The sequence below is a fragment of the Micropterus salmoides genome, unplaced genomic scaffold (assembly GCF_014851395.1).
Source record: "Micropterus salmoides isolate LMB-PRFRI ecotype aquatic unplaced genomic scaffold, ASM1485139v1 Ms_hic_scaffold_21, whole genome shotgun sequence".
Lineage (NCBI taxonomy): Eukaryota > Metazoa > Chordata > Actinopteri > Centrarchiformes > Centrarchidae > Micropterus > Micropterus salmoides.
Window position 1 is genome coordinate 3,875,103 of NW_024041262.1, and position 12,451 is coordinate 3,887,553.

General features: G+C 41.3%; 1 protein-coding gene across 1 annotated transcript in view; it reads left to right on the forward strand.

Annotated features, from left to right (window-relative positions):
• The first annotated feature begins 875 nt into the window (after positions 1-875).
• Positions 876-12,451, forward strand: part of ca10a (carbonic anhydrase Xa) — a 233,026-nt gene continuing 221,450 nt past the window's right edge. The window contains exons 1-2 of the mRNA XM_038736386.1: positions 876-1,569; positions 2,404-2,860. Of these exons, the coding sequence (XP_038592314.1) occupies positions 2,800-2,860 (61 nt within the window). The 5' untranslated portion in view covers positions 876-1,569; positions 2,404-2,799. The remainder of the gene's footprint in view (positions 1,570-2,403; positions 2,861-12,451) is intronic.

Sequence of the window (12,451 nt, forward strand, 5' to 3'; positions counted from 1 at the left end):
GGAAATGTCAATGCCATTAGGCTTAGTAATGATATATGTAAATGTGTTTTTGCTTTGGTAGGAGCACGGGCAAGCACATTCACTCACACACACAGCCACACTGTCACTCGTCATTGACATAATGCATTTGTCATGCCCAGCTCCTGCAGTTAGGTTACGTGTTCAGTTTAGTCTGCTACCACTTCCTGTTGTACTTCAGTGACTCATCTTGTGTCTCGTTTCAGGTCTTCGTCTGCCTTCCCTCCTGTGTGATTACCAGTCCCCACCCTAATGTGCTCCACCTGTGTCTCGTTGTCTCCCCTGCCCCAGTGTATATAAACCCTTGTTTCCTTTGTGCTTGTGCCAGTTTGTCTTGATCTCTTGTATTAGCGGTCCAGCAATTTCCTCGTGTTTGCCTTAGTGTGTTTTGACCTCAGCATCAGTTTTTGACTATGATTTCTGCCCTGCGATTTTGTACCTCTGCCTGCAAGTTTTTTGAACCTTGTTCAATAAACTGTCCATGAGTCCATTACCCCAGTGTGAGCCTTGATAGCACTTGCTAGCCCCTTACCCTAACCTTAACCATCACAACTACACGCCTACCCCTAACCTTAAACGTGTTCGAACCTGAACCCTTAATCCAAGACCCTCAAAAAGCCCTCTAAAGTTCAGGGGTCCAGCATTTGGTCCCCACAAAGCTGTTAGACCCCAAAAGTATAGTGGAATATCACTAACATAGAACCCCCCCTCTCACCACTACCACTTTTTTATATGAAAAGAAGACATTGGTAAACAGGCTGCCATTATTTTTTGGTAATTGTAGGCTAATCTTGTTTGTTTATTGCCCTCTCTTGCACACACACACCACAGGGAGAGAGAGAGAGAGTGTATGTGCACGTGCTTGTGTGCGTTTTCAATTCAGGCGCATAACAATGTAAACACATCATTTCAACTGGAATATCTACAGTCAGTGTGCCATTTTCTTGATATCACTGTGCCTTCTTTCCAGCAAACTCCTGCCACGCCTGAAACTGAATGGCACTCTCAGATCAGCGACGGCGTTCCATTTAACGCAAACAATATTTCAACATCACAAATGAGAATTTTTTTTTTCTGCAGAGCGCGCTTTTCCTCCACCTGTGCCCCCGCCTGCCAGTGCGCGCATTCACTGCATGCGGCCGCGCGCATCGCGCCTCGTGAATCCTAATAGTGAGTAGAGCCGCAGAGCTGGGTGGCATCGCTGGACGCCCGGTGCCAGACTGGAGCAGCAAGTCCATTACGAGCCGTTAGTGAGAATACAACTGCCGCCTGTCTGGGAGTGCACCAGCCCTCGCGTTTGGATACGGAGTCCATCATCAATAGATCACTGTTGCTCATGATCATCAACGTTTCATTTCTATGAGGACATTCGGCAGATCCGTATTGTCTTTTTACCAAGTTGGATCGCTTTCATCTTCTTTCTATACTGTCCACTTTTTGTTCTCAACACTGAGTCTTGCTTCAGGACAGATATTCTCTGGTGCGTCAAAGCTGCGCGGTTCGGAGTTTCCTAACCCTTTAAATGTGCAGAAAAAATGATCTCCAGTCGCTGTAAGTGTGTTTTATTGTCTTCTCATTAACAGACTTCCCACATTTAGTTTTATATTTGCACGGAAAACCTTTAATTTGGAAGAATCCGTGCAGTAGTTCTGCTCAGGGTGTGTGGGATGGAGAGCGAAGTAACCCTGCGTCAAGCTCAACACAGTTACCCTGAACACGACCGGAAATGCTGTCGTTATGTAAAGAAATTAAAAGCACAGATTAAAGAACAACTAAAACAGAACAATTAATCTAAATAGGCATGTTCAGTAAAATAATAAGGTTAGTAATTTTTCCAAATATTATCAAATTACGTGATGTTTTAAGTGGTAGGCTACACCAAAATAATAGAAGAGTTTGAGTTAAACCAATACGGACACCAATTAGATATGCTATCATCAAATTCTTATTTGGCTAGTAGGTCTCAATTTGAGAATTGGGAGTCTCTTTAAACGGTCTCTTGTATACAGTTACATCATTTGCACCTTTTGCTCTCAGTCTTTATTTGTCATCATTGACAGGGAGGTGTCACAAAATAACATTTAAACATTTGAGACTCCTGAAATTAAATCATATGTCCAATGCCTCCATTTAAGTTATGTACGCATACGTAAAAAGACACTGAAGTAAACAAAGAAGATTTCACAGCCTACACAGGAAGTCTTTTATTCCGTTTTATTATCGTCATTTATAACTTGACGCTGGTCCCTTGCAGTGACGGGGATCGGAGACTCGCCACCTGGCTATGCGAGTTTCTGAGTTGCAAGGCGTCTCCAGGTGTTGGTCTGATCCCACAGCTGCTCCACCTCATTAATCTATGCTTTCTGTTTTTCTCTTCCCACACAGGAATTTTACTGAAAAGGTCATGTGTGACTTTCCGTGGTAAGAACGGGATGCCCGCACTGTGAAACGGCGCAGGGTGGATGGATGGATGTGTCCGTTCTGGGGCGCACAGGAATAATACAGTGAACTGACAGAGAATCAGTGTTCTGATCGTCTCTTTTGCCTGGAGTTCATCCTTTTTGGCCATCTCTGGAATTGTTGCGTCTAGTGGTGGGAACGTGCAGCATTTATTCCTCAGGCTTTGATCACCTGCTATGTGTTTGGAGTGGAAAATACCTGGTGGAAGGTGTACAGCTGGATCCAGTCTGGAAGGACAGGACATTTGCTACTGATAAAACTCCGTTTCTTCTTAATTTCCTTTTTAATCTGTGCGTAATGTACGTGGAATGAAGACAGAGGATGGATATAATTTGGGAAATATTGATCCTACTCCAAGCCAATTTTATTGTCTGCATATCAGGTGAGTTATGGGCGTCATTTGTGTGTTTGTGGCAGGGGCATCACGTAAATCTAAGAATGAATTATTATTAACTTCTTGAAATCCTGTGAGGTGGCTGGGGTGGGATTTTGGGTTTGTAGGAATAACAGATTCATTCAGAAGAAATGCTGCAAAGGACACACTGTGGCAGGTGGAGAGAAAATTGCAAAATGTAGCCTACCCTAGATTGTGTGCCTGGCATGAAATATTCCTGTTGTTTTAGTCTTTGGTTACCTAAAGATCTTTAAACGCCTGTGTGGCAGTGTGTGTGTGTGTGTGTGACTGAAGACAGGACTGGATGCGCAGGCTTCTGACGCACGCATGACATGGGTGGTCTTTTTTAATGCAAGTCACAATGATTCTTTTTTTTTTTGTTTTTTTTTTGTTTTTTTTTGGTGTTTTGTTGCTCCACACATGCGCGTGTAAGCCCGAATCCGCTCTCCCTTGCCCTCCCCGTCATTATGAAGTCTGTAGAGCGAAACAATCCAATCGGAGTTATGATTTTATTTTATTTTTTTTATAAAAGCTGCACCGGTGAGAGCACGGCACTCTGCCGTGTGATGAGCAGATGCGCTGCGCCGCTGTAGGTCAAGCTGTTCTAACTGCTCTTTGCGCGCTCTGCAGGCAGATGCGTCTGAGACTTTGGCGTTAATCAGTGGAGGAATGCGTTCCCTCACTTCACTGGGTTACTTTGTAAAAGACCGATTTTATGCCGTGCTCCTGTTAGTGTGTTTTAAACTATGTTTATAGTGTTATAGTCTTACTGTTATGAAAAAAAGTCACAGTTTCACCCATTTTCACTGCGAATTGTGCAAATGTGTCCCAGTTTTTGTTTAAAAACCAACCTGCTGTTCACATGTGCCTAAAACAGGAGATGCTACAATTTGGATAAAAGTTGCAGATACAATATCGGAGTGTTTATCATTAATTTTGAAATTTATAAAGCTAAATAAATAAAAAATAAAGTACATCCGTGCTTGCTAGAGACATACATGGTGCTCATCCCTTGTATTGTATTGTACAGGCACACAAGGCTCTGTAGTTTGGCCCTCAGGTTGTCAGAGAGAAGAGGTTTGTATGTATCAACCACTCTAGGTCAGTGGCCTAGCCCCACCCTCCAGCTTTGATTGGTTTGTCCTTAAGGATAATTGAGGCAAGACAACCTGATGATTGTTATTTTTTGGGAAATTATACAGTTAATAGGTGTAAATGATTGTTTCATTAAATTCTTAATGAGGGTGTACTGTATATACTGATACTGTATGTGCCACCATCGTGGCAGACAGACAAAAGAGGAAGTGGATTAAGAAACATTTAACCTTTTAATTTATATCCATGCAGATGTCACTGTAAGACTGTTAAATAATTTGTTGAATATCTTGAGTGAACGTTCTGTAGTCGGAGGAAACAACCCTGATGATGTCATCAGTTATCTTGGTTTGGGAGAGAGTTTGGCTTCAGATTTTCGAGAGACAGCCTTTATTACCGGAGGTGTGGAGTTAGAGGCAGGGGAAGTCGAATGAAAGATGCTATTGACTTGCATTACTGGATGTGTCGGATCTCCTGTTTTTGAAGCTTGACTCATTCTCAAGGACTGAACATCAGGAAATCCAGGCCTCTGTTGTTTCAATTCTTTTTTTTTACATGCATTATATTCATTTCTATCTCATAACATTTTTATACGGTAAACATTCATTAAAAGGTGAGATTTCAGTCTTAACTCAATTTTGAGCAAATATGTATGTATTACTGTGTTTTGGCTTTGTAGGGCAGTGTACATGTTCAAACTTTCCAGACTTCTCATCCATAAAAGCTGAGCTTGATGGTTGAAAGCTCCAGAAAAGCGAGTAAGTGCGCCTTGAGTGGAGATTGTTTTGTGAACAGCTGGTTGCAAGAATGAATTGTCATTCTCAAGAGCTTGTTGGAGATTCCTCTAAAATGTTTTCTTTTTTTTTTTTTTTTTTTTTTGCAATTTGAATTCATTTCATTCCATTTCCATTTGCGGCACCGGTCATTTCTCCGCTTGGTTGCCTGCATTAACTTGAAGTACCAGTGTGCAATAGTGCAACAAAAAGCTGTCATGTGGACATAATGCTTGGTATTGTAGCATTTTCATTAGAGTATTTTGTTTTAGTTTTATTTTTACAAATATGTGATGGGATGCAGCTCATTTATCAGCCAATTGATTTTCTGTAGCTTGCTTCAGGCTAAACTACATATATCTACAGGCATGATAATGCAGCTAAATCAGATTTCAAGGCAGGCTATTATCTGGCACAGTTGAGCCTGCATTGTGGACATGAAAGTCTCCTTAGTGCCAAGACTCTAATCTGTGATGTAATCAAGAGGAAAAGCTTGGCATTGCTCCAATAACAGGAGACTGATTCTGTGGGCACAGTGACAGCACCCTTAGTTGATTTTCTGAGGAGAAGGCGCTACAGTCATTATTCCAAAGCTATGGTTTTCAAAATTTGACACTGCTGGCCCCACGTCAGACACCCCTCCACCACGACAGTTCTCATAATTCCATAGGGGATTTTGACAGAAAATATATTGTCGCCATGCATTCAGTGAGTTCCAATGTGGGCTACAACCCATTTTATAGTCTACATCTGTTTATATTTCGCCACCATTAAAAGCAGAATTAGCTATTAGACGTTCCTGTTAGTTCCAGTACACTCATGCTTGATTACTTTTATACTGAAGAACACTTAAAACCATGGAGATAATGATACCCCCAGAAAGTGTAGGCTGAATTTGAACATGTGTGTTTTGACTCAGAGTCTGAATTTTGGTGCAAATTGCAACAATTACGGACCGAGGGCGTTAAAGTACCTTAACTGGCTCCATGAGTGTGAGCAGGCCAAATCAGCAGCCAATTCTGATATATCTTTAAACCTTTAATCTGCATTAATAGAATTTGTTTAGGGGGCACACAAACAAGTTGTAAACACAAAACCAAGAATGTACACTTTCAAGTTGTTATGACTAATGGGTCAGCAAACAGTTGCTCTGTTTCAGTCTCCAGTAATTCGTGCAAAAATAACTGGCTGTTTAGCAGCTAAATGCCCCACTATGTTCACCAGCTAGTTCTTAACTTTCTCTGTGTGCTGTGTGGTGCTGAGCAGGCAGCGGGCAGTAGGTTTATCAGAGCTTGTTGTGGCAGGAAACAAGGTAGTTGAGAGCTGTGAGCAAAACAGTAACGTTGGGGGCTGTAAAACTAAAAACAATGTACTGAAAGATGTTAAAATGCTCTGTGGAGCTGAGGGGAACTGTAAGTTGATGCTCTTTGAGTTCTTCACTGCAAACAGCACTTTTCACATACACATAGTGATTTGGTCCATTTTTAATATATAGATTTTGGGCAAAGCAGCTTTAATCAGATACCAGGACTTGAATAAGTAAAAGAATGAGTGGAAACACGCACGCTCGGGAACTGAAGTACTTTGTAGTGCACCCTCCAGTATTGTGGCACCTTGAGGAAAAAAAACACCCACTTGGAAGTGAGTATATGTGAACTGGCACACCCAAAGTCTTCAGGGTCATTAAAGACAAAGGAGCCTACCTCCTTTTATCTGGGACTATGTCTTCTGTCATTTCTGGCTCCAGTGACAACTCTTCAGAGTGAGATCTGTGGATTATCCAGAGTATTAGAGAAATTATTTCTTGACAGATATTTTGAGATTTTTTAAATGTAATTTTTCATTTATTGCAAATTCACCTCCACTGTACTGGGTTGGAGGCTGAAATCCGTACTCTCATAAGGCCAGAGTCAGGTGATATGGGTTAGAGGTCTGGGGATTTTTCACATGTACAATTTCCTGTAACATTTTGATCGTTTGCCCTGGCTGTAAATTAAAAACCTCCAGCAGGGTGGCCCCGCTGGACTGATGTTAATGTGGGGTCAATCTCATCTGGAGTCTCAACTCTCAAGCCTCATGCTCAATTTTGATTTGTCAAGATCTTTTATTTCCTTCTCCCCTTCTTTTGTGAAAAATGAGGGGAGCAAAGACTGTAGCTGCAATCCATTGTTTTTAATTTAAGTGAACATCGTTTCCTGTGGTCACAGGAAGCAATGGGGTTTATGGGAAATTATGTCCTCTTATTTTGATAATCCATTGTTCCAACAGAGCTGCAGACATGAGATAGAGGGAAGTAATCATCTTGACTATGGTGTCATTTAATTATGGACTCCTAATTATAAACCATGGTTTCATGGTTATCTAAAAATGGTCCTTTGATGTTACATAGGCCATACATATAAAATGTTTGAAGTTGAACCTCCTCCACAGCCTCTATTTTAATCCACAATGTTTGTGTCATCTGGGTCATATTCATTTTATAATTGGACTGTACTCAGCTGTAATTCTTTATTTTACGGCCACCCAAACAGTAGCAAATATTAGTAAATGTGAGCCAGAGGACTTAAGGTTTCTTTCAGATGATCTTGAAATACAATGTAATATTAATCAGGATAGAGGAAGCCTCATATCTGAAGCATGCTGATGGTTTTGCTTATATCTGCCCACGTGGTATCCCACAGATGTAGCCTATCTATAGATGCAAAATATAAAACAGTTTAAAGCACGGCCAGATTAAGCTACTATAGGGCCCAGGGGCAAAAATAACATGTTGGCCCCCTATTGGCCCCCTGTTTTTCCTGCTAATGTAGGGCACAGCCATAATTTATGAGCTAAATGCATCATTAACAGGCTCCTTCTGATGACATTTCTATTATCTTTGAACAATTGTGTTATTTATATAATCACATCCATTAATAAAAACACAACCATTTGTAACAGTACATAAAACGCCTTTTTGTTGTGGGAATTTGTGTACTAACTAATGCTGCAGGCCATCACACAACAGCATCAGAGAAGCAGAGATTGCATGCACTAAAAAAAAAGAGTGTTCATGTACCCAGAGCGTGATCTAAAGTTAGACTGATCTTTTTATTTTTTATTTTAAAGGTATCGGTCCTATTTACAGAATTATCAATACTCAAAAAACTTAGTATTAATAGTATGGATATTTTAGGTGTCGATCATTTCTATTACACATAACCATTGTGAAATATAAAAATATTGGCTGCCTCAGAAAATAGAAAATATGCATTTACATTTCTGAAACCCAGCAGCGTTATTTGTGATGCCAAGGATGGGTGATTTAAAGTAAATGGGCTAAGACATGCAAAATCATTGGTATGATCCTTTATGGCCCAAATCATTTAATTATAGCAATTACTTTACAAATCAATTGACACACACCAAGGCCTCTTGATGACCAGGGTCTGAGCCTCTGGGCTAGTTTCTTGATTTGCCCAGTTAGTAATTCAGCCATGATGTAAAGTAGCAGAGTGAGAAGAACCAACCCAAATGATGTTTTGGTACGTCAAAGTTTAATTAAGAACAATCATCAGCATTAAGTGGCATTGAATTAGTCTCAGTTTCAGCTTCTTGATGATTAGAGCCACACTTTTTCTAGTTTGTAGTTTGGGGAGATATATTTAATGATTTTGAATATTGACTAAACTGTCTTCCATTTTAAATCCAATCAGGGTGCCTTTAGGCCAAATTGTTGCTCTAATGACCAAATCAAAGATCAGAAATTCAGACTAGGCAAATATTCATAAGAGTCTGGCTGTTTCAGATATTCCAGAGGAGAAAAAAAAAAAGAGTATTGATTTTTGGTGGACTCCAGTTGTGTCGAGATCTATAAAGACTTGTTGTGTGTACTTTTACACAGTTTATTTCTTTCATGGCAAAAGGCCAGAGCAGGAATATGTTGTCGTAGTGCTGTGTTAGAGCACACATTCACAGGAACGATTTTCACCTCTCCTCTATTACAGTTTATTTTGTTTTTTTTCCCTGCAGCATTTGTTTGCTTTCTCTGCCCGGAAGTGCTCAGAAAGCCAGTTCTAAACAGGATTTGACATTATGTGCCAGGTAAACAGTTTTGTCTGCTGTTCTCTATCTGTTCAGGCACAGAAATGCTGTTCTTTCCACTCACTTTGCCTTAACATGTTCTCAGCAGAAATCCTCCTATCTCCATACTGTGACAGATTGGTATGAAAGGATTGATTCTCTATTTTTCTGCCTTGTTTATGTAATGCTCCTCTAAGAACAAAATACAGAAGGAAGGGTAGATGATTTTTTTTTTAAACAAACCAGCTTGTTTGAAAAAATTCTTTGTTTTATGGATAGCAGATTGAGCCACTTGACAGGCATGTTTTTTGCTGTGCCCCTGTACTTCACATGTTTCTATTCCAGCACTATCATTAGGGAATAACAAATACTGAATGCTGGAATGTTTCCTGTGGGAAGTCAAAAAGAACTGGCACAAAGAGGGACAGACATATTAAGTACACTAGTGAAGAGGGGAATACGAGATGCAGGTATGAATCAGGGCGGGGAGGTAATGCGGGAAACACAGGAACAGGAAACCTAGAATATGATATGAGAACCAAATGGTGAGCATAGTGCATTAAGACAAGAAATACCAACTGAGAGAAAACAATTATTAGAGATAGGATGTAAGAGTGTCTTTCAGAGTTTGGCTTGATTGACTTATGACTTGACTTGGAATTGCCCTCAGGGACTTCAGTCTCGACTTGTGATCAGAGATTGGCCCAAAATACGGTTGTTTGCAGCCGGATGTTCTGTTCATGTTTTTCCGCCTGGTCATTGAGACTCGTGTCCAGGGTCCCTGACATTGTTCCCCACAACTGCCACGTGACGTCATTCATCATTCCGGTCTTCCTCTGTCTTTAGGGTGCACCAGCTAAAAACCTTATGGTGTCGAATGGTTTGTGGCGCTCAAAGGGCCTTGTGGCTTCAAAAAGTCAGACTTTTTTGTGACGTGAATTGAATGTGGCATTGCAATCATGACAGTGGCAAAAAACTGAGGTAAAACCCCACCAGAAAATTTTTTTTCTCTTTGCCCTCTGACCCCAAAGGATACATAATCTTTGAAGTAAACCAAATAAAGGGGTTTTACCAATAAAAGAGCTTTATTAGTAGATATTTCTGCTTTTTTAGTTGTGTGAGCAGTAAAAAAAAAAGTACTTAAATATCTATATGGTCCCTAGAGAAAGGCTTAATGCATATATTCCTCTTAAATAATGACTTATGAGCTAATCTTAATGCTTCATTCATTCACAACTCTCTCTCTCTCTCATTCACTCTCTCTTCCTGCCTCTCTGAACCGCTAACTATGGGCGTTCACTCTTCACAGCCAATCATGTAGTCGCTGTCAAATTTTAAATGTGTTCTCTGCTGCTGTCAGCTGCCTTTTCAGTGTGAAATCGCTGTGGCCTTCCTCCATCCCATTCCCCTCCTGCTCATCAGATCCAGGCCCAGCTCAAGCTCAGAACTCCTCTCCTCATCACATCCAGATCTTCAGCATTTCCTCCATGCATTCATCACCGCAACCAGGGTCTAGACTCCACCCCGTTTAAATACCAACTCATCACAATGGGGTCTAATCGCCAAAGACTGTTCTCAGACTCATTGTAGACATGTCAGTAAATTATCATCGTTCACTCAGATGAAGTCTCTCATGATGCTCTGAAACACAATGTAGTTTTCTCTGCATCGTTGTCAGCTTTCGTGTTCTTTTGCTGAGCATAAACAGGGATTTATCCTTTGTTCATATAACTTGAGAATTCACTCTGGCATGCTGAATAGACATTTGTGCTGTCAGCTTTAGTGCTACAGCAGCGTTTTATGTCAGCTGCGTGTGTGTCTGTCTCCTGTGCCAATTGGACAGCCTATTTAGGAGCTGGCCGTTTTTTCAGTTCTTAAACTCATCCTCCTTCCTCTTTTAACCAATGTGAGCATTCCCTTTCTGCCCTCCAGAGCTGATGCCAAAATGGCACTTCAGCTTGCAGAACATGTTTGACAGGATGATCGAAAGTTTATAAAATCTACTATTCAATTCTACTGAAGTAGCATTGAAGTTGCAAAGGCATTGAATAAGTCCCCACCTGACACATTACTTGAAAAATTCAAAGCAAGCTGTGCAAGCCAAGTATTGGCTTCAAGGCAAAGTAATATCAACACCTGATTGCTGCCAGGGACGGAGGCGCATTAGTAGCTCCGCTTCCTCTGCTGAACCTTATTTTGTGAGCAACTGTGACCACTGCAGATAATCACACCTTACCTTCAGAGAAAAAGGTGGCCTCAGGGTAGCTTAGAAATTTAAATGGGATGATGAAATCATAGGGTAGAGGCCTTTGGTGTATTTGTGACAATAACACGTGTCTCCACCAGCCGACCATATGCCACCAACCAAACATCCGTGTTACTGAGATGTCTGCAATCACTCCCTCCTCTGCTCTGAGTGCATGTATCTTATGTTGCAACCCCCAGTGGCACATGGCACTTGTAGTGTGTTTCTGCTTGAATCTCAGCCCACCCCGGTCAGTGTCAGTGTGTGTGTGCTGCCATTTTGCTACGCTTGTGAGCACCAACAGTCTGTGAGAGTCAATTTTTATTGGTCTAAAAGAAAGCAGCCCATCCTCACCAGAAAAACAGCCGTATAGGTCGATTGTCCGCGTAAGGAGGTGGTCGGAATGGATGGATTTCACCCAGGAGACCAAGGTTTGAATCCCGTGTGAAACCAAGTCAACCTTGACTTACATTGAACTTTCAAATATATAGTGTTGACTTACCTCACAAAGTACCTAAACCTCAAACTGTGACTGTTTCAAAATGTTAACCACGTGTTTAACATCATATGATTTACGTAACGTACTTAAGGGTACGACTGTCGCTGGACTGTACTCTGCAACTGTCATATATGTGCAGTTTGGCACATCAAAACACCCACATCCATCCTGCCACGTGTCAGGAAATGTCACTGGCCCATTTCTCTCTAGAAAGTTTTATTACCTTTGCTCCCATCAGTCAGTACATCATGGCTACTTACCATGACTGCTTACCAAGTCCTGTGTGTGCTATATTTCATATGGTGCAGTGCTACATGATGCTGCCAGTGTGTGTTGCGTTTAGGATTACAATTATGACTAAGTTTGTTAGGGCGAGACCTGTGGTTGGTTAGCGTTTAGGGTTTGGTCTGAGGATTTCTCTTGTCACATTAAGCAGGGCATATGCTGTATGATTTGAGCCACTTTCTGACCCGATTTTTGAGCTGCATGACCCACTTTAGAGTCGGGATGAATTTCATAGGGCGTCATTTGCCGTGAGGTGTACAGCGGGGAGCAAGGACCGAGCGACTGCCGTCGGACGATCAGATGAATTTCTGACGTCAAAATTTTGGTTGGCCATCGTCAGGCTGTCACACAGTTGAATCAGAGCCACAAGTGGATTCCCCACAATCAGTGTTTTATTTTCTCACAGCGCCTGCGTGAAGTGGTGAACAGCGTCTGAAAGTGCCATGGCGACACAATGCTAGACATCAAGTTAACAATCTATAGGCTACAGTAAAACGTAGCTAGCTTACATACCATTCTCTCTGCAAAATTAACATATCATGCTGTCGACGTTTACCCAGTCACCTGGTCCATATACACCAGTGCCTCACACGTATTATTATTAAGGTGATTTCTGCCTT